This window comes from Thunnus maccoyii, chromosome 13 (genome assembly GCF_910596095.1).
Source record: "Thunnus maccoyii chromosome 13, fThuMac1.1, whole genome shotgun sequence".
Taxonomy (NCBI): Eukaryota; Metazoa; Chordata; class Actinopteri; order Scombriformes; family Scombridae; genus Thunnus; species Thunnus maccoyii.
The window spans coordinates 1,125,001-1,151,008 of NC_056545.1; the positions used below are offsets into that span (position 1 = coordinate 1,125,001).

A 26,008-nucleotide genomic window follows, 5' to 3' on the forward strand; every position below is an offset into this window, starting at 1 on the left:
CTCACATTTTTTTTGCTCATAACTTTTTGTATATTTGTGTATATTTTGAGTATTACTTTTGCATTGAGTTCGCTCCAGTCGGTGTCGAAAAGAAAACTCACGGCTGGGTAAGACAACAATCGCCAGAACTTCGCTAGTGTTCGCTCGTTAAGTGTGTTGCGTTTAAATGCAAACCGTACAAATATACACATATGCATCGACACGTCTCAACATGTTCACATTCACGTGGTCTCTTTTGCACGAGTTTCCGTAGTGTAGTGGTTATCACGTTCGCCTCACACGCGAAAGGTCCCCGGTTCGAAACCGGGCGGAAACAGTGTTTTCGAAATGTTTTTTGTGACGCGGTGAGTTCGACTGGAAGAAATGGCATAAGGTAGACAAGATTATAAAAAGCAACAATTGGTACTGTTTGTAGGTCCACTTCAAACTAAGTATTAAATATATTGTCTGAATAAAAGATTTCTTTGGCATAAAAACATGTTTCCGCCCGGTTTCGAACCGGGGACCTTTCGCGTGTTAGGCGAACGTGATAACCACTACACTACGGAAACCCATGACTGTTGTTATTGCAGGTAACTTTATGAAGGTAATCTTTCGCGTTTCATGGCAGCAGCACGTTACTCGGACAGTACAGCATGTTTTTTTTCGATTTATACAGAGTTGATACCGAGATATTCGTATCTGTTGACTATTTTAATGCTCAACAGCGAGAACTAAGATAAGAAAAGATGGTGGTATTAACACATATCCGGGTCTAACCTTCAAATTAAAAGCACAACATTTGTAAACCTGTAATACATTAGTGATGTAAAATAAAATAGATTGTTGTGCTGTAAGTCATCAATAAAAGAATACTTTAAACTGATACACTTTCATTTTGAAGATTAGAAGCCCAAACTGTAGTCTATAATTACCATCATTCTTAACAGTTTAATGTGGCTTTTATGTGTATGCTAGAAAATCAGCATCCACAAGATATCGACATTATTGTCTGGAAACATATTAATATTTTTATTTTCACGATTATTGTATGTAAGTTTCCGTAGTGTAGTGGTTATCACGTTCGCCTCACACGCGAAAGGTCCCCGGTTCGAAACCGGGCGGAAACATGCTTTTACACCAGTGTCATGTCCATAAACGTTCTCTGGTGAACTCTGTGCTGTCCTCACATTCACACTGAACCCTGAACACACCGCCTGAACTCTCTTATCCTTTCCCATTCATTCTCTACGGTAGTTCTTATCAGTATGGATGTAATACTACGTCTGACCACAGTGTGGGTTGTAATGGCAGTCTGGCGCTGTGAGACTTTCCGTCGGTTGAATCCACAGAAAATACAGGTTGTGTGGAAGAAGCGATTCAAACGCTATGCCAAAACAATCTCTAATTCGAGAGTTTTAATATATTTGATGTTTGTCGTGAAAGAAACTCAAAGGTTTCCCACATATTTGACCTGATGTTCGTCTGTTGGCTGTCATTCAGCGCGGGCCGACATTTATTCGTCTGTTTCTCCGCTCTGTAACTCAAATCAATATTGTTCTTCTATTGAGATTTTGCCGAAATAATCTTTTGTCCAAATGATTCATATTAAGATAAGAAACGATTGTTTAATCAAAAGAAATCAATTTACAGCCGTTGGCTTAACATGACATTTATTAAAACATAGCAGCAGCGCCACTGGCACATATACTCTGGTGTTGTGGTTAAAAAGGGTATTGCAGCCTCGACGATCACGCTTCTCCTCGTTAGTATAGTGGTGAGTATCCCCGCCTGTCACGCGGGAGACCGGGGTTCGATTCCCCGACGGGGAGGCTAACTTTATTATTTTTTGTTTTATGGAGGACATGACGGAGCTGCTATTGTGACAGAGAAGGAGGTGGACTCAGGATGGTGGCTGTGCGTCCTGTGCAGTCATCCTGTTGTTCCTGTTAGTTTATTTGATGTTAAAATACAGCTTTGAGGTACTTGTACTGTACAGTACATGAGTATTTTTCTGTTCTACCGCAAGGGAAATATACTTTGTACTACATTTGTATGACATCTATAGTTGAAGGTGAAGATTTAACATTAAAATAATACATTTTTGAAGATTAAACCAGTGATTTTGAACCTTTATTATCTTGTGACTGTTTGCAACAAATCACTACAACTAAATTAAGTTGATAATACTTGTGCACTTTTACTTGAGTAGGATTTGGAATGAAGGACATTTACTTGCAATGGAATATTAATAAAATATTGGATGAAGCAGGGGGTTAAAGGACGGGTTCAAAGTTTTTTAAGCTAATATGAAGCTTCAGCATCCAAATGAGTCAAATCAAGTAGATATCTTTCAACGTTACAGTCTTTTTAGTGCCAAAGTCCCTCTTTTTGTTACTATACTTCCACCTGCAGCTCAACAGGGAAACACTGTCCGAGGAAACACAAAGAGGGAATTTGATGCTAAAAAGACTGTAAATGTGTCAGATATCCACTTGATATGACTAACTCAGACTGCTGAAGCTGAATAGAAGCTTCACACAGACTTTTAAATGACTGTGTGGACACACTGTGGATTTTGGCCTCCATCACTTCCATTAAAAGCACTTTTAAAGGATCTTTTAATATCCAGTATGAACAGGAGGAATGATTACACCGAGGAAAACCTCTTTCACTGCTCATATGGACACCTGACTGTTGGTTGTAGATGACAGCGCCCTCTGGTGTTGTAACTCTCCCCTAGTGTGAAATGTTAAATATATGGTGACATCATATCAGAACAGTAATTTACTGTAAATTCTCAGATATTATCTGGTGCCTGTTTATTGCAGCTGCAGAGAGAAGCAGGTTTTTATTTGTAGTTTCTAAAAATGCACTATTTTTCCTTTGCTTGTAATGTTTACCAACTCCTGCAGCCTCAACACATTCGGAGGTGGTCTGGGCCGTATGTGGCCACATTCTTTTAGCAGTGTAAACGCAATGCATCCTGGGCCACATTGAAGGACCGCCTACCCAACTGACGTCCTCTGTTTTCCTGCAGATTAGACACAAGACCCTCTGTCCAAAGCTGCTCAACTTGTCTGATAACAGGATAAACAAATTATTTTGTTTTTCATGTGAATTAAAAACGTAATCCACCTCTTGTTTTTTCCATTCCCCTAACCGGTTTCCCTCTTCAAATCGACAATTAGAATAGAAATTAAGCCATTAACTTTTCGCTTGTCTGTCTCTAAACGTAGCTGGATAGTTTCATCTGTCCTGTCAAGTTGATAACAACAGTTTTTAGTTTTGCTGCGCTGCTCGACATAATGAGCTCAGGATTTATCAGGAGGACAGCTGCTGTACTCCAAACAGTATGAACCTGGACTGTGTGTAACAGCTGATCTGTTGGATGTGTAGAGGAACAGCACCATTTGGATAAACGACCCCCTCCATTGGTTATCATAACTCACCTCTAACAGTCAGTCACACACAGAGACGAGCTGCCACCAACTGTAATCCCACTGTGGACTTTAACTTTCAGGATTTGAATTACCAACCCAAGAACTGATCACTGGGCAAACCAGTATAAGGCACAAGACATGCTGCACAATATGCCATGTCCTAGTGACACACACACACACACACACACACACACACACACACACACACACACAAATGGCATGGACCTCTGCTGTTTGCAGTCAGATCAAAGTGAGCAGAGGACTGTAGAACCCATGGACTTACAAATGTAGTTTTAGATTTTGTCTAAGGACAATTATTGTTGTATGTTGATATGTGTGTATATCACAATGTGTGTTGTCATGTACTTTAGTTAGACTGTTATTCCACTATCACTAACATAATCTCATCATCCATGATCATGTTTAGTACCATTCTGCTTCTTTCACCTTCAGAACACTAAAGCTACTATTGAAATTGCAAAATTAGGAATCATGCAATTGTTAAATTGTAAATACTTTGATTAAAAGAATAGCCATAATCAGGAACTGTACCCGCCTGTCCATGGACAGAAGGAGACTGACTCTGCTCCCCCAGAACTCTGCAACCCCTGGGATTGGCCAGGATGCACCTTCTGGGTGGGCGGACGGAAACTTAAAAACAGTGTCTTATCTGAGAATCTAGGCTGTTTTAGGCCACTCTTTTGAGCTTGTTGCCTGTTGCTGGTTCTTCTTGCTTTTGACTTTGTCTTCTTGCTTTCTGCCATGCTGCATGTTGAAAGCTTGCATTTTGCTAGTCTGAAGATGTGAATCAGAGCAACAGGAGGTGAAACCTCAGAATCTGTAGTCATGAGTTGAGGATCAAGTTTAGGAGAGCATGAACCAGGAGCTCTCTTCCAATGGCAACTTTTCATGTCTGGACCGGCCGACTCACTCATCATTACAAGATCCAGACTCCAGCTCCTCACCCCAGCACAACGGGCCCCATTCTCCACAAGAAGCCACCCCAGGGAGCAAGCAGGTATTCATACAAAACCTTCATCAACTTGCTTGAACCCTGGTGCTTTCATAATTTGTAATTTCAGTTGGCGATTCTGAACTAAGCTGTTGATTTGACTCACTGCTTCTCAGCTAACAGTCATCTCATCTGTTTATCAGGTTTCTCATACCAGCTGCACAATAGATACCTCTGCATCATGCATTACAATCATTCACTAGCCATAGCCTTGTGTACCAGTTTCCCTTTCCCTCTTGTGTCTTTTCTGTAAAATGTTGTAGTGTTTAGTACTTGTAGCTGTAGTATTAGTAATAAATGTGTATGTAATTAAAGTGAACGTGTTTGTGTTTTCTTGTGCTTGCATCTCAGTCACTTAACCTTAAAAGACCTATACCCTTGCAAAATCATAATTAAGATTAATAACAACCATAATTCTAATTGACCTTTCTTGTGTGGCCAACAAGGAGGACTATGTCCCTATTATTATACCTACTCTAATATGAGTTGTGTCGCTGGACAAATAATTTCATGTTGGAGTTGTGCACAACAATAACTCATAATTCCCCCATAAAATCATAAAGATATTTGAGTGCACAGATTCCTACACATATTAAAATTATTCAATAAGAAATTGTGTATTTCTGATTGTATTTCCTTCTAACTAAAATGTGGCTTTTTGTAGTTTATTTTGAATTTGTTCATTGAATTGTTAGAATTAATGTTTATAAGTTGCTCTAAATGGTTTTCTGGTTCTTTTTTCTTTCTTGTCTCCCAGACGTACCTCTACTGCTGGAGGTTCATCTTTGAGAACATAACTACAGTATTTAACATAAATGCTCCTCTGTAATGTGGCACCATTGACATGTACTGACAGTCTCGTCATTAGGTGGTGTATATCCTGCCATGCCTCATCTGGCCACTAGATGTGGTCATCCAGCTTTACTCCCTCTGTAGATCACCTGATCCAACAACTTCTCTACACAGACACCTCATTAGCCTCCCCGTACAGTGAGCAGGTCAACTTAGTTTTTCGTCTCACCTCTTTTCTTAGAGGGAAGTTTAGATTCTGAGCTGATGATTTTCTGTGTTTGGTGACAAACTTGTGAACATTGTTGAGGGTCAGTAAATACCACTGGACCAGGTCAGTCATGTTTTTAAGGATTTCTGTTTTCATTGAAATATGGTGATTTGTCATAATACAGCATAAAGTCACTGGTATATTTGTAACATGTCTCACATTATTTTTGATGTTTCACTTCTTCTCCATTGAGCCCATGAAGCATCTTATTATGATCAGCAGAAAGTTATCATGTGATCTGTGGAGGACCTTTAACCATCAGCAGCTACTGTTGGACATCAGTGTGGTAACTGTTCTACCAATAATACGGTGCTTCTCTATTATCTTCCCTCTGCTGTTGCAGCTACCTACTTTATCCACATAGCATCACTAAATGTTCATCTAACATCATATCCTTTATCAGAAATGAATGCTAAAACACTGATATCTCTCATTTGTAAGTGCACTGTTCAACCAATATGAAATAAGCACACAGCAGTCAACTCAGGACTCCACTTTATTGAATATTCAGGTCATGAAGAGAACAAACATGTCTGACAGGTGTTAGAGTTACAGAAATCTCATATGTTTGCTGATCTTTCAAAGCCTGGAAGCTTCAGCTCTACAAACATCAACAGAAAATGTTGTTAACATTGACTCTCAGAACAGAACTGTGATTAAATGCACTCCAAGTTTGGCTTTGGATACAGACTCGCTGTATCTCTCCCTGTTAGAAAAACAGCTGCCAGCAGAGGTTTCCTGAGTGGTACATTATACTTGTTTAGAAATGAAAAGCCACAAACAGTAAGTATGGAGCCAGACATCATTAAATGCATGAATGTGGCTGTGTATTTCTGCTTCCCTGCTGCACATGTATCTTCATTGTTGGAAAATGGGAAAGCAGTCTGTTAGCTGTGAAGGGAACCTCTGGCTTCACTACATTCACCAAAGAAAGAAGAGATGTTTTCTATTGATTATAAGATATTTATTTTATTACTATGTGATGCTGAGTCACAAAGTCTCCTTTTTACCTTTGGTACCTAATCTTATCTGTCAGGTATCTTAACATTGTCAGATATAACTACTTGTAGTATGCCATTATTAATAGTACATCTCTAATGTTGTATCAGTTACCACTAGATGTGACTTTCCATTTTTATTAGATTGTTTATCAGTAGCGAGGATAAATAGATTGCAATGATGACATGAAATTCAACAAGAAAAACATAATTCCCAAGTTAAACAAAGACACTGTAGTTACTTTATGTCCAACCATGTTTTAGAAAATAAAGACAAAAAAGAAACTACGTCCTGCTCTAAATGGAATCTCATGAACACACAAAGAAAAGCTACCCAGTGTCTCACCATAATTACAAAGATATATATTATATTTCATACACAAAATATTGACTGTCCTGACAAAGCGTTTTATTAACAATAGTATTAGAAATTAGTATTTGAGTATTTGAAAGAAAACCTGTTCTTCTTCATTAACATTTAAACCATATGCAGCATGTTGCTCTAAAACATTTGATTACATGTCAAATATTCTGTAGATGGCATTATGGTGACATAATGTCCCAGATACCATGAAGCAGTTTCATAAATAAACAAAAAACAATTTAGAAAGAGGTCATGTGAAAACAAAAAAAACAAATATTCACACTTTTCCAGCCCCAGTAGTATCAGAGTACAGTTTACCTTCATCTTAATATCACAAAAACTAAAATGGTAATTTTCTACGTTCTAAGTTAAAAACAAAGTAAACATGCATGTAATTAGAGCTAAAAGATGAGTCGATCAATTAGTCCTTGTTTAGGTCATTTATCAAGCAAAACCCCCAAAACATACTCTGGCTGACCTGCAGAACTATGCTTTGTCTTATTCTAAAGTTAACTGAGTATTTTTAGGTTTGGAAGTGCAATTTGATGAACATTTTTACTATTGTATGATATTTAATATACTGTAGCCCTAATCACACGGGACTAGTGTTACCTGGGGACCTCTAGTAATTAGTAATAAGTTCAGAGGTCGTCTGTGATGTTAATAACATGCAAATCTGCCATGTCCGTAATTTGTGAAGGAAAAATACCACTGCAATTACCTACCATATTTGGTCAAACACAGAGGTCATGTGATAATATTAGTCCTGTGTGAAGTGGCATTTCAGTGATTTGTGTGCATAGAATCAATGCTGATATGGATTTATGATGGTTTGGAAGTCACAGATCACTGATAGAAGAGCAGGATTGATCTATAAGTTTAATGGCACATTGCAATATGGTGATAACCAATGATAATCAATGTGTGCCAGTGATTGTCAGGAACTTGTGTCCTATTGCTACAATAGTTGAACAGTTTAGATTGAGGGACTTAAACAAATATCGGTTCTTTGCTTTGAGTGTTTCCATATTTGCTGCTGTTGACCTGCAGAGTTGTGCAAAAGCCTTAATGATTGGTCAAATCTTTATACTACAAACACAAACTGTGCATAATGATGGGATAGTCTGCTGAACTCGTCATCAATAGTGTTATCATGTCAGTTTACAGCCAGAGCCAGGATCCGGACTTCTGTCACTGTTTCCTACACTACTGGACACAGGGCAGCATAGCCGTGTGAAGAATAGATGTAGAACCCTGGGTAAACACTCTCAGTGAATGTGGTGCGGAAGGTGTAGAGGTGACTGACTGTGTTAATGTTAGGACAGACTCTATAGAAGGACAAAGTGCCAGCACGCCAGTCCAGATACACTCCAACTCGTTCAAAGCCAGCAGCGGGAATAGAGTCGGTCCACACCTTTCCATCGTTCCATGCACAGAAGCAACCCCTCTCTTTGCCAAAATACCAGGATATGGTGTTACATCCAAGCCCACTATCGGGATTCTTTCCTATCCTGGCAATTCCTTTGTATGTAACACCTACACCTACCTCATAATCTTTACCCTCACTCAACTTTACCTCCCAGTAACAACGCCCAGTCAGCCCCTCTCTGCACAGCACCTGAGGACGTGTGTCAAACCTCTCTGGGTGTGAAGGATACTGCTGCCAACCTCCAAGTGTTGCCTTTTTGTTTCCCTCAGAAAGAGTGAGATAGCCATAAGCTGTGTTTGGGTCCAGGGTGAGATCACAGGCATCTGATGGAGAGACCAAAATAGATTCTGTTACCAGTATTCTTCATCACCATCTACTGTTTGGTTTAGTTCATTCATACTCATCAAATAGTTCCATATATAGTTTCTGTGACGTAAATGCATGAAAATGTACTTACACCAAATGAGATTACTTTTGTCTGTTATGTTTTCCACATCAAGACGGGCAGGCTGTGAAAAATTATCAGTGACTGGAATGCCCTTCTTGTAATGGTAGATGCTTGCTCCTTTGTATTTCTCATTTTCTACAGCTGCTATAAGGAAAGAGACTCTGCTGCTCTTCAGGGCTTTGAAAAGACTGTTGAATGTTTCAGCTTTTTTTCTCATTTCGGTTATCACTTCATCTGAGGAGTACCACTGGTCCTGTGATGTTTGAGTGACAATCTTGGTACTTTTTCGGTCATGTGAATGTAAGTAGTTGCTCAACTCGTCAAGGTAGGGTTCAGCTCTTCCCAGGGAGGTGAAAGTGAAGCACAGAGCGTGCTCTACACCTGAAGCAGGAGCCTTTGCATCCAACTCTGACTTGTTTGCGACGATGGGTATGTTTTCCATTATACCTACACAGCTCTTAATGACATTAATTTCTCTCTCTTTATCAGACATCCACTCGTTTAATCTGTCCTGACTGAATGGTGACTTGTCTCTATCATCAAAGAGTTTTTCCACTGAGCTTTCATCTGCTTCACCTGCACGGATGGAAGGAAACTTCTCGTTCATGGTCTTCTGGAGTTCAGATGCGTAATCATTGCACCGTTGTTTGAAACTGCTCATCTTTTCGCTAACCTGTGAGAATTTCCCTACCACGTTGTCTTCCAGAGAATGATTGCATCTCATTTCCATTTCCCTCACATCTTCTAGGGCATTTTCAGCCTTTCTGATGAGTCCAATGCAGATCTCCCTTTTCAGTTCTGCAGCCTTGGAATCCAAATCCTTTAACGGCATCAGCCAGACCTTCATTGGAACAGATTTCCCTTCACCTTCACGCAGTAGCTTTGGAAGTTGCTGGTAGGTCTTCACTGCCTCTTCAAAAGTTGTAGGGTTGCTTTCAAGGATAAAGTCCCCATAGAACTGGCAGGACAGATTGTTGGCCAGAGATTTTTCTGTATCACTCAGTTTGAGAGAGGCTTGCCCCCCCACACTGACACTAGGAATCTTCTTTATCATAGCTTCAATCTTACCCTGGATGTCCTGCTTGTTGTCGGACTCTGACCTGTCACTGTCAAATACAAAGAAAGCATTTGCCCCATAAAGGATCCCTGTGACTACATGCGTTGCTGAGCCCTTCAGAACATCATCCACTACTTGCATGTTCTTGGCTTCAATGGGACTCATGGACAAATGTTTGAAGGTGGTTGTAGCTTTGTACTGAAGTGTTAATCTGTTTTGATTCTGGGATTTCTTCTTATTATTCAGATACTTCGCAGATCCTCCAACTTCAATCAGTCCACCCAGGAAACTGGCTTTCATAGAGGCTTCAACATCCAAAAGAGAAGACTTTTCTTCCAGGGTATCAGATGTTGTCATTTTAAAATCACTGCTTGTCTGCGAGCTCTCCACTGTTTTATCTGTTATTGTTTTATGATCCCACAGTACAGTATCTGTAGGAAAATGGAAAGAATAAGTGATCTGTTAACAAAAAACAACAATCCTGTAACATTTGCATTGCATTATTGGATTTGGTTTGCCCAAATAGGGCAAAAGATGTCTGAAAGATGAAAATATCGTGTATCTGTCTACAAAGAATCTTCTTATAAAAGTATACATAATCACAGCATTTGCTGTGGTAATCCACTTTTTTAAGGCAGTAAATATACTTGTTTTTTTGCCAATATGCAAGTATAGACAATGGCTAGGATTTCAGCGTCATTGTTCACATTCTTGCAGACATACTTTGTGTATTCTTGGAGAAGGATATTCACTAGGGGCCTCATTAGGAACTAATCTGTCCTGGTTGACGCTAGAATATCTTCCTTGTGAACTTTTTTTGCACAACGTAAACAGACGCAGGACATGCGAGGTGGCCATGACGTGTAGTTGAAAGCAAGTATATCAGCGGCCTTACTTTGACTCATGCCTTATTACCTGCACGCTGGCCATCTGTACAGGTATGTCTTTAAATGATGTCATGTAGTGAGAAAAACAAAAAATATGGTGATAATGTGTTTATATACTGATGTCAAAATGAGAGTTTGAACTTTTGATTTGTTTTCGTCACTCTTTCAAGAAATGCAAATTGTATCACAACATTTGAGAAAAGACGCTGCAAAATCAAGTATTTTTGGCGACAATAATCACAAAAATCTCTGATTGAAATGTAAATTATACATTAATAAATCTGTATACTCATTGCTAAAATGAAGATGAACTGATTTTACACTTCCTATACAAGCTGTAAGTAGGTACATTGACAAGTGATTACAGATTTTCACTGTATTTTGGTTTACGTCGCACGTTACCTGTGATTTTATCATTTCGAGTGTCATACAGTTTCCCCAAGGCGAACTGTCGACCCAGCGCAGACACCACCATGTAATTTGAGGCCATTTCGTCAACCTAAAGGAAATTTTTCAAAAACAAACAATACAGCATGTTTATAGATAGATAGATAGATAGATAGATAGGTAGTAGGGGTGTGCCCGAATACAAATGCATTATTTGACAAAGGATTTTTTACGAATATTTGTTTCATACAAATATTTAAAAAATATTTGTTAGTTAGAGGTCTGTCTGCAATGAGGCGATGAGTAAAGCGCAGTTGTCTATGATCTGGGAGACTCTAGTTCAACACACAGTTTGGGGACCTCGTTCACAAGGTAGTTTATTTATGAACAGTTATTGTAACACTTTAATTTTCTAAAATTAAAAGCATAATAAAAACAAAAACAGGATTTTTAAGCCTCTATCCACTTTTATTCAAATACAAATACAAATACAAATAATTTTGCTGCCTCAACAAATACAGATACAAATACAAACACTGGGCTCTCTGCACATCCCTAGTGGGTAGGTAGGTAGATAGATAGGTAAGTAGGTAGATAGATAGGTAGATAGGTAGATAGGCAGTTAGGTAGGTAGGTAGGTAGATAGATAGGTAGATAGATAGATAGTTAGGTAAATAGATAGGTAGATAGATAGGTAGGTAGGTAGATAGATAGGTAAGTAGGTAGATAGATAGATAGATAGATAGGTAGTTAGGTCGATAGATAGGTAGGTAGGGAGGTAGATAGATAGATAGGTAAGTAGGTAGATAGGTAAATATTAAATATTTAAGAAGTCCACAGTGACTTGAATCACATGAAAGAACGTGTTTACTTACTTAGTTCAGATAACAGTTCTATATTTCATGATGTTTAAAACAGGAAAGTTATTATTATTAATTGGCTATATGTGCAAATTAACCACTGCTATTTAAAATTTGACTACATACATAGACGACAGAGTTACAGACTGTATACAGGACTTTTACATAATAGGAAACAGTGGGTGGTGGTAAATGGTGCCACTTCAACTTTCAGGAGTTTCACAGGGATCTGTGCTGGGCCTTGTACTCATTGTTGTCTACACAAATAATTTACCAAGTGTGATACAGTATGATGTATATCTTTTTGCGGCATACACAGAAATATTTAGGATAAGGACACTGAGACAGCCCATCTTCAAGAAGAAGAGGGTCTGAAAGAGATGTCATATGAGGAGAGGTTAAGAAATCACCAACTCTACTATACAGGAGACATAGAAGAGACATGATTGAGGTCTACAAGCTTGTTCATGGAATATATGATGTCACCGCCGAGCCTGTCATATACTTGTATATTATGATTTAAGAGGGAACTCTTAACAATTACTAAAATATCTCTCTGAAAGGAGAAAAACTTCTTCACACTTTGTGCTGTAAAAGCTTTCTGAGTTTCTGGTCAACTAAGGGTATTTTATATTGTAATAAAGTTGATTTGTGATTATTTGTTGTTGTTTTAAAGAAGTACATTATGGTATTGTTTTGTTTGTTTTGAGTTGTAGAGTCTGGTGTGGAGGATTTATCTCTTGTACCAGAAGATTTTTAATAAATTTCAATAAAAAATACAGATTTTTTTGGTAAGTGGCCATGGTATAAGCAGGATTACACCCTCAAAGTTGTACATTCTGTTGAATGTTCAACTTAACATTATAACATGATTTATGGTAATGAATCATGCTCCTATAAAGTATTATGTGTACTGCAACAAAGGTTTGTAAGCCTGATTACTTTCTCATATTGTCAGGAAGCTTCTGCACCAATAAATAAAATATAATGTCAGGTTAGGCAGGTCACTGAAGTCACACTGATTGGCTGATTGGCATCATCTGTTTCATTTATGCTTCACCATCCATGGCTCATTAATCAGCTAACTGGCCTCCAGTTGACTCGTAACACATAATCATATTCATGCAGGTGTGCAGTGTGGCCGTTATTATCATTATATATACATATTATCATTACTCTGCTGATCCGCTCATGTCGAGACCTTTTGCTGCTGCTGCTCCTCTGTATCTCCTACATTTTGGTATTTTTGATTTAATTAAAATTTTGTAATCACATTTGTGTTTATTAACAGTTTAGCTTTTCTTTTGAGTTGCCTCTTAATGAGGAATGGCCTTTCTGCCAAATCATTTGCTATAAATGGTCCATTCACAGTAACTTGAATTACCAGATACAAATATAGATTCTTGTCACTGTTTTTTCTTCTTATAGTGGCTTATTTGTTCTCTGACAGACTGACCATCTTCACCTTCCTTTTTGTAAAACAATATTTCTCTATATGTTGTGTAATGCAAAGCTATTAATTAAGAGCTTGCTATCATTCATTAAAAATAATAATAATAATTGAAAAAGAAATTCAATTAATCATTTCTATGATTAGGATTACATTCTGGTTTTTTTTTCTTATTTTCGGTTTTTGCCTGTATTTATATCTTTATTTCACAAATTCATTGTTTTTATTTTATTCATATTTTTCAGGAAGTTCCACTGAATAAACCTACAGTTTTTGACCCGTCCTGCCATACACTGTTTGTTTAAGTGCAAAATAAAAAGTTAAAAAAAGACAATAGTCTCCGTCTCTCACCTGGTGAAGTTGTGTAGATCGGCTGAGTTGAATCTGAGTCTGGAGCATCCAGTGTGATGGTCTGTAATGTTACATGCACTTATATCCTGTTGGAGGCTCATTCTGACTCCTCCCCATCACACACCTGTAGCACAGCTGCAACCTATCAACGTTGTTTCCAGGTAAAACTATCAACCCCATTGATGGCAAAATATAGAGCACATTTCTTAATAATGTTGTGTTCCAGTCAAATTGGACTGATTAACAAGTTTTCTCTCTGAAAAATGTAGTTTATTAATCTGATTCCATGACTCTGTCCTCAGAAGGCATCTGAACACACAAAATACATACACACAGAGGAAGTCAGTATAAAGTATGTCATACAGCTTCTACAGGCAGGCATCCTGAAAGATGAGTGTTGTGTTTTTATCAGATGTGCAAACAGCCACCGATAAGACCAAGCACACATGGAAAACAGTCAGACAGACATTTGAGCAAAACTATTTTAAAATGCAAAAGACTCCGTTTCACTTGAGGTGCAGCAAAGCTTAACATGGAAAACAGTAATGCATATCAGGAATACAGCTGCTATTAGGTAGAAATATACAGTCTTGACTCAGTCCAGTCAACTCAAGCACAACACTGTCCCAGTCATTTGATAAGCAAATCAGCTCCCATACTTCCCTCTATCTTCATTTCCAGTTTTCAAGGGAATGGGGGGAGATAAAGAGCTGGCAAGCCTTTTAAAGACCTGAAGCAGCTGGAATGACGTCTTCATAGAGACAGACAAACTGCATCAGCTTATAGGGGACTATATTATGATGTTAACTTGAAACTGAAAATGTAGTTCCGCAATAACATTAAAATTTCCCAAACTGAAAATATAATAATCCAATTTGCATTTTCACATACTCATATAGGTGTTCTATGACCATGTTAAAAATTTTTCAAAAATTACATTTTAATTTTAATTGTGATTTAAATATTGATGCATTAATGGAAAATCAGGTTACATTGTTTATATCTCATTTTAATTTTCAAATTTGAATAACATTTGAATATTGTCCACTGCACAGCGGAGTTCTACTCTGAAAATTAAATGTCAAACAGCTTTTCCATTTTCATTTTAATATGGTCATGGAATGCCAAACTTACTTAAACTTACATTTCCAACCATGTCTCCTAGAAATTACATTTATATTACTAAATAGTTTTCCCAATTACGTTCCCTTCATAAATGTAACTGCTTCCTGGATTATGTTCACATGCAACACTTTGAATGTCTGTCTCTATGAAGACGTCATTCCAGCTGCTTCAGGTCTTTAAGAGGCTTGCCAGCTCTTTATCTCCCCCCATTCCCTTGAAAACTGTAAGTTAATAAGAATAGAGGGAAGTTTGGGAGCTGATTTGCTTATCAAATGACTGGGACAGTGTTGTGCTTGAGTTGACTGGACTGAGTCAAGACTGTATATTTCTACCTAATAGCAGCTGTATTCCTGATAAACATTACTGTTTTCCATGTTAAGCTTTGCTGCACCTCAAGTGAAACAGAGTCTTTTGCATTTGAAAATAGTTTTGTTCAAATGTCTGTCTGACTGTTTTCCATGTGTGCTTGGTCTTATCGGTGGCTATTTGCACATTTGAACACAAAACAAAACACTCATCTTTCAGGATGCCTGCCTGTAGAAGCTGTATGACATACTTTATACTGACTTTCTCTGTGTGTAACATTATAAGAATAGAGATATTTTGACCAAAGTAAACGTAGTCTTCTTATTTCTGTCCATCATATATCTGTAATTATTTAATAATGGTTAAAGTTTGGTGCTGATCTGGTTTATATATATATATATATATGTGGTCCTTCCTCTGTGGAAATCCTCACATAGATAATACAAACATTATCATTACTGCAATACCAGCATATACATCCACGAAGCGAGAGCAGAGGAACACAAAAAGAAAATGACACATTTGACTACATGTATTTGTACAAACAACAACACATCAGTAATTGATGGCATCACACTGCTGTTCCATTATGACACTCTTCAACTGTTTCAGGTTTGAACTTTTTTTGTTCAGTTCAATACAAAACTACAGCTTCCTGTTTATAAGGTGAAAAGCTGCAGTGACCACCTGTCTGCAACAGTTATCACATTGTTCCTGTTGGACTCTCTATCAGGTTATAACCACAGAGTAGCATGCTTTATGTTATGACTAAGCTGATAATTATATGTCAGTGATCTCAGTTATCACTGACTATGCACTGTCATGCAAACAAATGTTAAAGTGGCTGTTATAGTTTGATATGTATTTGATGTGATGGGAATTTATTGTTGATTTGGACATAAAGAGCTTTGAGGGAATGCACCTGGGAACAGTGTGATGTTGTTCTACTAGTGCTTACATTAACATTTTATTTAGTTGCATATAACATTACCATCATCATAAAACATTTCTTGAACTTTCAGTCCCACTCTTAAAAATAAAACGCAGTAAGGTTTACTCAGAGTACATTTAACTCACCTACTTTCTAGTTTTTTCAAAGTGCATTTTTACACAACTAATGTTAATTCTACTTTAGTGAAATGTATTTAAAGTAAAAGTACTTTTACTTGAGTTAAATGTTATAGTCTCTATTCACCGGTACCTTTAGCAGCATGACCCTTGTGTTTTTTTCACATTGCCATTTTGGGTATGAACGTCTGTTAACGGGGAGGAGCCACAACAAGCATCCAACAGGATATAAGTAACATGAAACACCACAAAGCATCAGACTGGAAGCTCAAAGAGACTCACACACAACTCTGCTGATCAACACAACTTCAGAAGGTAAGAACCAACTGGGAGGGGAAAGAGATAAAGAGAGATATAACCAGAGATTTTACTACACTTAATCTATAAAGGAAGACTGGAGACAATCATTGCTGTTACATTTAAGACTATTTATAAGCACAATGAGCCTCTTGTGTCTTTGACCTCTCTTTGTGTGTTCAAACTCTAACACACTGCTGACACTTTAATCAGTTGTTGAAGGCTGTGATGTTGATGATTTTTTTCCTTCAGGTTGTAGAAATGGCCTCACAAAGTAGCCTGAAAGTGCATGCCCTGGGTCGCCCTTTCACCTTGGGGATGCTGTATGACACTCGAAGTGATAAGATAATCCCAGGTAAAATGTGATTTACACCACAAAACAGTGAAGATCTGTAATCATTTGTCAGTGTATCTACTTACAGCTCTGTGTACAGGAGGTATAAAATCATTATTTTAGCAATGAGTATAGATTTATTGAAGAATAATTTACACTCCAGTTGCTGTAGCAGAATTTCTTTTCACATTTTTAGCTGTGCTGAGGTTGCAGGTACTGCTTTGGTACATCAGGACCAATGTACCTCTGAACCTCTTTCAGGATCCTATTCATGTTTTTGTAGTTTGGGCACCTTTTAGGCCTCAAGAATACAAAACATGATAACAGTGTAAACTGGTCTTGGGTGGAAGTATAGCAAGATGCCTCCAAAGTATTGATTTGAAGGATATGTTTAACTTAGGATTAATGACATCATGGTGTATTGTACTTTACTTTCTGTGATAATAGGGTTGATTCTTCTTGTGTATTACTTTTCTAGTAAATACACAAAGATCCACCAATAATTGATTATGTTGTACCATGAGAGTGGCAGAATGAAGAAAATATCACACTAACATGCACTGTAAGTAGTCTAATTATCAACTTAGGAAAAGAAAGAAATTCTGCTGCAAATAGACAAGATACATCAGATAAATCATAATAAAGACAATTTACAACCAGTCCCAAGTGCAGACAATGAAGATGTATAAAAAAATGAATGCAAACAGCTTCATGATTTCTTAAATAACATGATGCATCTAAAAAAAAAAAAAAAGAAAAAGTGATGTGAAAATTTTTAACTGTTCAAATTGAATGCAAATGTTCAGATAAAACTAACTTATTTTTTAACTCTACATATTACTTCAGGTAACATGATATTCAATATGACCAATGATATTTTGTACAGTCTCTTTAAAACATATCTGAGATGACTGCGGTACCGAGACAGAGATGATCACACACCTAAGATTAACTCTTAGATAGATAGAAACATAACTACAATGAATATTAATGTGCTCTGTGTAAATCACAAATTGTTTGCACATGTTTGTTATCAAAAATAATAAGTTTGTTACGTTTCGGTTCACCACAGAGACATCAGCCTCCAGATAAACAAATATTTACCTCCAGCTCTTGATAGAAATCTGAGGAGAAACACTCGCCATCATCTTAAGATAAGGGAAAATTATCTCAGGGCACTTTCCACATAGAGCAGGTCTAGACCGAACTCTATTATTTACAGATCCAACATTCCTCCATGAGTGACAGCAGCAAGGAAAAACTCCCCTTTAATGGGAAGAAACCTCAAGTAGAACCGGACTCTAAGTGGGCATCCATCTGCTTTGACTGGTTGGTTTGAGAGAGAAAGAAGGAGGGAGGGGGAGAGACACAGAGTAGCATAATAACAACAATATAATAACAATAACAACAATAATGACAATAGAATGACTAATAATAATAATGGATCACGGGATAATAACGGAGAACCTGAATATGCGTGTCTGGTTCATCTGATCACACCTGATTTCAGCTTTCAAGATCACTGTCATGATTCATCTCTTATATTGAAGAGTTTATAAAAATAGTAAGAGGTTTCTCTTAGCCTTATTAACAATGACTAATTATCTCCATATATATTTGTACATCCACACACTGACAGTTTTTGATAAATAACCTTTGTTCAATAAAATATGACAACAAACATCAAACAGCTGACAGTGGTCAGTTAACATATGGAAACAATGTCAAAGTTGCCCAGCAGATGGCGCCATTTTGACTGTATCAAATGCTTCAAAACAGTGAACCATTTTCAACACAGTTGCTTTATATGATTCACTGCTTCAGAAAGCTTTGTTTCTCACATCACTAATGATGTCATAGCACTCTTGATCTCTGAATAATATTATAAGTAATAAAAGGAAACAACCTTTTGTTTTCTCATGATAACTGTTATGGAATTTTCCATCTTTAGGGGTTACAAATTGGGTTACACTGGGTAAATCCTGGGCCTTGAGGTCACAGAGTAAGCAACATCAAGTCTTGCAGTGAGAGACACTGCCTCTCCTTGGATATGCAGCTGTCTGTGGTGTTTTGGGGAAGGCAGAGACCTTTTGGATAAAGGGTAAATCAGCATTGCCATGGTTACCAAGGTTGGAGGAGGCCTTCCTAGACAATACAGAAAGGTGAATGCGTAGATTCTATTGACACAGTCAGACATTCAAACCAGAATGTGCTCCTGGACCCTCCTGTGGCCCCAGACCACCAGTTTAAGGTCCTGTTCATTAATTTATTGCAAATTTATCTTCGTTTGGTTTTTGAAAAGGTTTATTTTTTTAATTACAGCTTTGGTTTCTTTAAAATTGTTTTGTTCAGTCATGGAGTGACAGGTCAAATCAGCGGGGTTTTAATTGCTGAAAGTATGGAAACCTGATCACTGTACTCTCAAAAATGTTAAAGAATATTTGTTAAATATTGTTCAAAACTGAAATCATCAATTTTAATCATGTAAAGAATCATCAACACAGTTATCAGGACTTGATCAGCTCTCCAAGGTTCTGATCCTGCTGCTGGCAGCAGCTAGAAGCTCTGCAGATTTATTTCCTTCGTTAGTTTAATCATTGTTTTCACCTCATTTATTTCCTCATGTCATCATGTACTGATGCAGCAGGAAAGTCGATCTGTGTCTGATCCGTTGTTGTCCGTCTGTTTAAATACCTACGTTTATTGCCACGATTTGGTCAAATAATTAAACAATTTAATCTGTCATTACTGTGATTAGTTAATTCTGATAAATATTATGACTAAGCATTATGACATGTATTTTTTAAAATGTATTAACATACACAATAATAATCTTTCATACTGTAATCCTTTTATTTGTTACTTTTTGCATGTTTGTGTGCTGCTGCGCGTCCTGTGTGTGTAACAAGCAGAGTGTATGTTGTGCAGCCGCCTGTGTAGGTGCATATTACTGTCCTGATAACGCTCCTTAAAATAACAGTGAAACACTGCGCTATTGACTTTAGACCAGGTTTTTGTTGGTCAATAGTGCAATCACTCCCTGCTGCCTCAAGATAGCAATGCGCCAACAATGCGCCTGACCACACCTTACTTTTAGACCAACACGTCCATGGGCGCACTGATGGGCGCAAGTGCCATTGCTATTTTAACAACATGGGCGCTGGACGGGAAAATGACAACTGCGTCGGTCTTAAAATAGCAAAGAGACTTGCGCTGCGCTTAGCGCTGCTCTGCGCCGGGTATAAGATAGGGCCCTAAGAGTCAGACCTTCAGAGGGCAGAACAGAAAGAGACAGCATCCAAGTCTCCTTGATCAAGTGCTTCAATAAACATTTTCAGCTGTAAGACATCAAAGGCCCGTGTCCGCTTTTCTCTACTGAGGTGCTGACCATCGCCTAAAATATCCACATCAATAACAGGTTGATTATCCTGTTATCTTAAGATAACAAAATAATTAACTTGTAATCTTGAGATAACAGACTTAAAAAAATGATTGCAAGCACGGCCGTTCTCAGCTTCCGTAAGGGCTGTTAAAAAAGTGAGTTTATGATATTTTTCTCACATGATATCAGTATAATATCAGAGGCTGTGCGTCATGTCCAGATAACAAGGAAGAGGTTTGTCTGCAAGTTATAAACTGTCACAAGTGATACTGTGGCAATCAAAGCTGAATAGCGAAGTTTGAATATTCATAACACACTCAGACCAGCAGTGTAGGTCAACACAAACAGATATTATTGGCCATTGCTGCCAGTTTACTGCCATGAAAATACAGTATGGTTACTTTTTGAAAGAAACAGAAGAGGAACCTGCTTGTTCTGTAAATGTTATAGAAATCATGATTTTTTCCTGTTAAAACATGACTATGCTTTTCATTTTCTGTAGGTATCACATTGTGGGATTCTGAAACTCTGAAAGGGAACATCAGGGAGAACAAGAAATCTTATAGTGAATTTCAAATGACAACATCTGATACTCTGGAAGAAAAGTCTTCTCTGTTGGATGTTGAAGCCTCTATGAAAGCCAGTTTCCTGAGTGGACTGGTTGAAGTTGGAGGATCTGCGAAGTATCTGAATGAAAAGAAGAAATCCAAGAATCAGAACAGATTAACACTTCAGTACAAAGCTACAACCACCTACAAATATTTGTCCATGGGCCCCCTTAAAGCCAAGAGCATGGAAGTGGATGACATTTTGAAGGGCGCAGCAACACATGTAGTCACAGGGATCCTTTACGGGGCAAATGCTTTCTTTGTATTTGACAGTGACAGGTCAGAGTCCGACAACATTCAGGACATCCAGGGTAAGATTCAAGCTATGATAAAGAAGATTCCTAGTGTCAGTGTGGAGGGGCAAGTCTCTCTTGAACTGAATGACACAGAAAAATCTCTGGCCAACAATCTGTCCTGTAAATTTTTGGGGGACTTTATCCTTGAAAGCAACCCTACAACTTTTGAAGAGGCAGTGAAGACCTACCAGCAACTTCCAAAGCTACTGCGTGAAGGTGAAGGGAAATCTGTTCCAATGAGAGTCACTCTGATGCCGTTAAAGGATTTGGATTCCAAGGCTGCAGAACTGAAAAGGGAGATCTGCATTGGACTCATCAGAAAAGCTGAAAATGCCCTAGAAGATGTGAGGGAAATGGAAATGAGATGCAATGATTCTCTGGAAGACAACGTGGTAGGGAAATTCTCACAGGTTAGCGAAAAGATGAGCAGTTTCAAAAAACTGTGCAATGATTACGCATCTGAACTCCAGAAGACCATGAACGAGAAGTTTCCTTCCATCCGTGCAGGTGAAGAAGATGAAAGCTCAGTGGAAAAACTCTTTGATGATAGAGACAAGTCACCATTCAGTCAGGAAAGATTAAACGAGTGGATGTCTGATAAAGAGAGAGAAATTAATGTCATTAGGAGCTGTGTAGGTATAATGGAAAACATACCCATCGCAGCAAACAAGTCAGAGTTGGATGCAAAGGTTCTTGCTCCAGGTGTAGAGCACGCTCTGTGCTTCACTTTCACCTCCCTAGGAGGAGCTGAACCCTACCTTGACGAGTTGAGCAACTACTTATGTTCAAATGACCGAGAAAGTACCAAGATTGTCACTCAAACATCACAGGACCAGTGGTACTCCTCATATGAAGTGATAACCGAAATGAGAAAAAAAGCTGAAACATTCAACAGTCTTTTCAAAGCCCTGAAGAGCAGCAGAGTCTCTTTCCTTATAGCAGCTGTAGAAAATGAGAAATACAAAGGAGCAAGCATCTACCATTACAAGAAGGGCATTCCAGTCACTGATAATTTTTCACAGCCTGCCCGTCTTGATGTGGAAAACATAACAGACAAAAGTGATCTCATTTGGTGTAAGTACATTTTCATGCATTTACGTCACAGAAACTATATATGGAACTATTTGATGAGTATGAATGAACTAAACCAAACAGTAGATGGTGATGAAGAATACTGGTAACAGAATCTATTTTGGTCTCTCCATCAGATGCCTGTGATCTCACCCTGGACCCAAACACAGCTTATGGCTATCTCACTCTTTCTGAGGGAAACAAAAAGGCAACACTTGGAGGTTGGCAGCAGTATCCTTCACACCCAGAGAGGTTTGACACACGTCCTCAGGTGCTGTGCAGAGAGGGGCTGACTGGGCGTTGTTACTGGGAGGTAAAGTTGAGTGAGGGTAAAGATTATGAGGTAGGTGTAGGTGTTACATACAAAGGAATTGCCAGGATAGGAAAGAATCCCGATAGTGGGCTTGGATGTAACACCATATCCTGGTATTTTGGCAAAGAGAGGGGTTGCTTCTGTGCATGGAACGATGGAAAGGTGTGGACCGACTCTATTCCCGCTGCTGGCTTTGAACGAGTTGGAGTGTATCTGGACTGGCGTGCTGGCACTTTGTCCTTCTATAGAGTCTGTCCTAACATTAACACAGTCAGTCACCTCTACACCTTCCGCACCACATTCACTGAGAGTGTTTACCCAGGGTTCTACATCTATTCTTCACACGGCTATGCTGCCCTGTGTCCAGTAGTGTAGGAAACAGTGACAGAAGTCCGGATCCTGGCTCTGGCTGTAAACTGACATGATAACACTATTGATGACGAGTTCAGCAGACTATCCCATCATTATGCACAGTTTGTGTTTGTAGTATAAAGATTTGACCAATCATTAAGGCTTTTGCACAACTCTGCAGGTCAACAGCAGCAAATATGGAAACACTCAAAGCAAAGAACCGATATTTGTTTAAGTCCCTCAATCTAAATTGTTCAACTATTGTAGCAACAAACAAAACAGGACACAAGTTCTTGACAATCACTGGCACACATTGATTATCATTGGTTATCACTATATTACAGAGTGCCATTAAACTTATAGATCAATCCTGCTCTTCTATCAGTGATCTGTGACTTCCAAACCATCATAAATCCATATCAGCATTGATTCTATGCACACAAATCACTGAAAATCACAGATTTGCATGTTATTAACATCACAGACGACCTCTGCAATTATTACTAATTACTAGAGGTCCCCAGGTAACACTAGTCCCATGTGATTAGGGCTACAGTCTATAAAATATCATACAATAGTAAAAATGTTCATCAAATTTTCTCTGTCATCAAATTGCACTTCCAAACCTAAAAATACTCAGTTAACTTTAGAATAAGACAAAGCATAGTTCTGCAGGGTTGGGGGTTTTGCTTGATAAATGACCTAAACAAGGACTAATTGATCGACTCATCTTTTAGCTCTAATTACATGCATGTTTACTTTGTTTTTAACTTAGAACGTAGAAAATTACCATTTTAGTTTTTGTGATATTAAGATGAAGGTAAACTGTACTCTGATACTACTGGGGCTGGAAAAGTAAATATTCTTTGTTTTTTGACCTCTTTCTAAATTGTTTCTTGTTTGTTTATTTATGAAACTGCTTCATGGTATCTGGGACATTATGTCACCATAATGCCATCTACAGAATATTTGACATGTAATCAAATGTTTTAGAGCAACATGCTGCATATGGTTTAAATGTTAATGAAGAAGAACAGGTTTTCTTTCAAATACTCAAATACTAATTTCTAATACTATTGTTAATAAAACGCTTTGTCAGGACAGTCAATATTTTGTGTGTGAAATATAATATATATCTTTGTAATTATGGTGAGACAGTGGGTAGCTTCTGTGTTCTTTAGATTCCATTTAGAGCAGGACGTAGTTTCTTTTTCTTCTTTATTTTCTAAAACATGGTTGGACATCAAGTAACTACAGTGTCTTTGTTTAACTTGGGAATTATGTTTTTCTTGTTGAATTTCATGTCATCATTGCAATCTATTTATCCTCGCTACTGATAAACAATCTAATAAAAATGGAAAGTCACATCTAGTGGTAACTGATACAACATCAGAGATGTACTATTAATAATGGCATACTACAAGTAGCTAAGTTATATCTGACAATGTTAAGATACCTGACAGATAAGATTAGGTACCAAAGGTAAAAAAGAGACTTTGTGACTCAGCATCACATAGTAATAAAATAAATATCTTAGAATCAATAGAAAACATCTCTTCTTTCTTTGGTGAATGTAGTGAAGCCAGAGGTTCCCTTCACAGCTATCAGACTGTTTTCCCATTTCCCAACAATGAAGATACATGTGCAGCAGGGAAGCAGAAATACACAGCCACAATGTCATGATAGTTTATATGTAAACTTTTAGCATTTACTGAGGTCAATTTGTAGGTGGCATTCCCAAAACATACTTGATGGACATCTGTAAGCTCTGGTTAGCCAACATATGACATATTCCAGTGTAAAACAGCTGTAGCAGTGATAACACCAACACAGACTACACAAAGTTAACTCCACAGATAGTAAGAAATGAACTCTTTGTGTCCCAAAACCATTCATTCATTTTATGATGTCTGGCTCCATACTTACTGTTTGTGACTTTTCATTTCTAAACAAGTATAATGTACCACTCAGGAAACCTCTGCTGGCAGCTGTTTTTCTAACAGGGAGAGATACAGCAAGTCTGTATCCAAAGCCAAACTTGGAGTGCATTTAATCACAGTTCTGTTCTGAGAGTCAATGTTAACAACATTTTCTGTTGATGTTTGTAGAGCTGAAGCTTCCAGGCTTTGAAAGATCAGCAAACATATGAGATTTCTGTAACTCTAACACCTGTCAGACATGTTTGTTCTCTTCATGACCTGAATATTCAATAAAGTGGAGTCCTGAGTTGACTGCTGTGTATTTATTTCATATTGGTTGAACAGTGCACTTACAAATGAGAAATATCAGTGTTTTAGCATTAGCAGACTTGGAGAACATCTTCTAATGTAGCTGTTTTCTTTGGTCACAAGAGGGCACTCCAGGGTTACAGAAAGGTTAAATGATGACTTTGTGCACTAGAGGCTTCAAGTTTCCACATCACACTTGTGTAAGTGTGCACTCAAATATCTTTATGATTTTATGGGGGAATTATGAGTTATTGTTGTGCACAACTCCAACATGAAATTATTTGTCCAGTGACATAACTCATATTAGAGTAGGTATAATAACAGGGAAATAGTCCTCCTTGTTGGCCACACAAGAATGATTGAATGAATGATGCAGAGTTATCTATTGTGTAGTTGGTATGAGAGACCTGATAAACAGATTAGATGACTGTTACCTGAGAAGCAGTGAGTCAAATCAACAGTACAAAAACTTAGTTCCGAATTGCCAATTGAAATTACAAATCATGAAAGCACCAGGGGTTTAAACAAGTTGATGAAGGTTTTGTACAAATACTTGCTTGCTTTCTGGGGTGGCTTCTTGCGGAGAAGGGAGTCTGATGTACTGGGGTGAGGAGCTAGAGTCTGGATCTGGACTTGGAAAGTTGCCATTGGAAGAGAGCTCTTGGTTTATGCTCTCCTCGGCTTGATCCTCCACTCATGACTCCAGATTCTGAGGTTTCACCTCCTGTTGTTCTGTGTCACATCTTCAGACTAGCAAAATGCAAGCTTGGCAGAAAACAAGAAGAAACCAGCAGCCGGCAACCAGCAAAAAGCAGCCAAAAAGCAGTCAAGAGTCTCAGATAAGACACTATTTTAAAGTTTCCGTCTGCCCGCCCAGAAGGTGCATCCTGGCCAGTGCCAAGGG

At 38.1% G+C, this 26,008-nt stretch overlaps 2 protein-coding genes and 4 non-coding genes across 6 annotated transcripts; 4 read left to right on the forward strand and 2 right to left on the reverse strand.

Moving 5' to 3' along the window:
- The first annotated feature begins 243 nt into the window (after positions 1-243).
- On the forward strand, positions 244-316 carry trnav-cac. Its single transcript has one exon. It is a non-coding gene; the product is annotated as a tRNA-Val (tRNA).
- A 162-nt stretch (positions 317-478) lies between these two features.
- trnav-aac lies at positions 479-551 on the reverse strand. Its single transcript has one exon. It is a non-coding gene; the product is annotated as a tRNA-Val (tRNA).
- A 485-nt stretch (positions 552-1,036) lies between these two features.
- On the forward strand, positions 1,037-1,109 carry trnav-cac. Its single transcript has one exon. It is a non-coding gene; the product is annotated as a tRNA-Val (tRNA).
- A 630-nt stretch (positions 1,110-1,739) lies between these two features.
- On the forward strand, positions 1,740-1,811 carry trnad-guc. Its single transcript has one exon. It is a non-coding gene; the product is annotated as a tRNA-Asp (tRNA).
- Positions 1,812-6,561: 4,750 nt separating this feature from the next.
- LOC121910439 (neoverrucotoxin subunit beta-like) lies at positions 6,562-11,248 on the reverse strand. The gene is made up of 3 exons (XM_042431664.1): positions 11,042-11,248; positions 8,743-10,249; positions 6,562-8,608 (listed from the first exon to the last, which is right to left on the reverse strand). Exons 1-3 carry the CDS (start codon positions 11,165-11,167, stop codon positions 8,058-8,060), a joined length of 2,184 nt encoding a protein of 727 aa, XP_042287598.1. The 5' UTR covers positions 11,168-11,248; the 3' UTR covers positions 6,562-8,057.
- A 5,534-nt stretch (positions 11,249-16,782) lies between these two features.
- LOC121910629 (neoverrucotoxin subunit alpha-like) lies at positions 16,783-23,078 on the forward strand. Its single transcript, XM_042431882.1, has 3 exons — positions 16,783-16,876; positions 20,740-22,215; positions 22,350-23,078. The coding sequence occupies exons 1-3, from the start codon at positions 16,783-16,785 to the stop codon at positions 22,898-22,900; spliced, it is 2,121 nt and encodes a 706-aa protein (XP_042287816.1). The 3' UTR covers positions 22,901-23,078.
- The last annotated feature ends 2,930 nt before the right edge of the window (positions 23,079-26,008 follow it).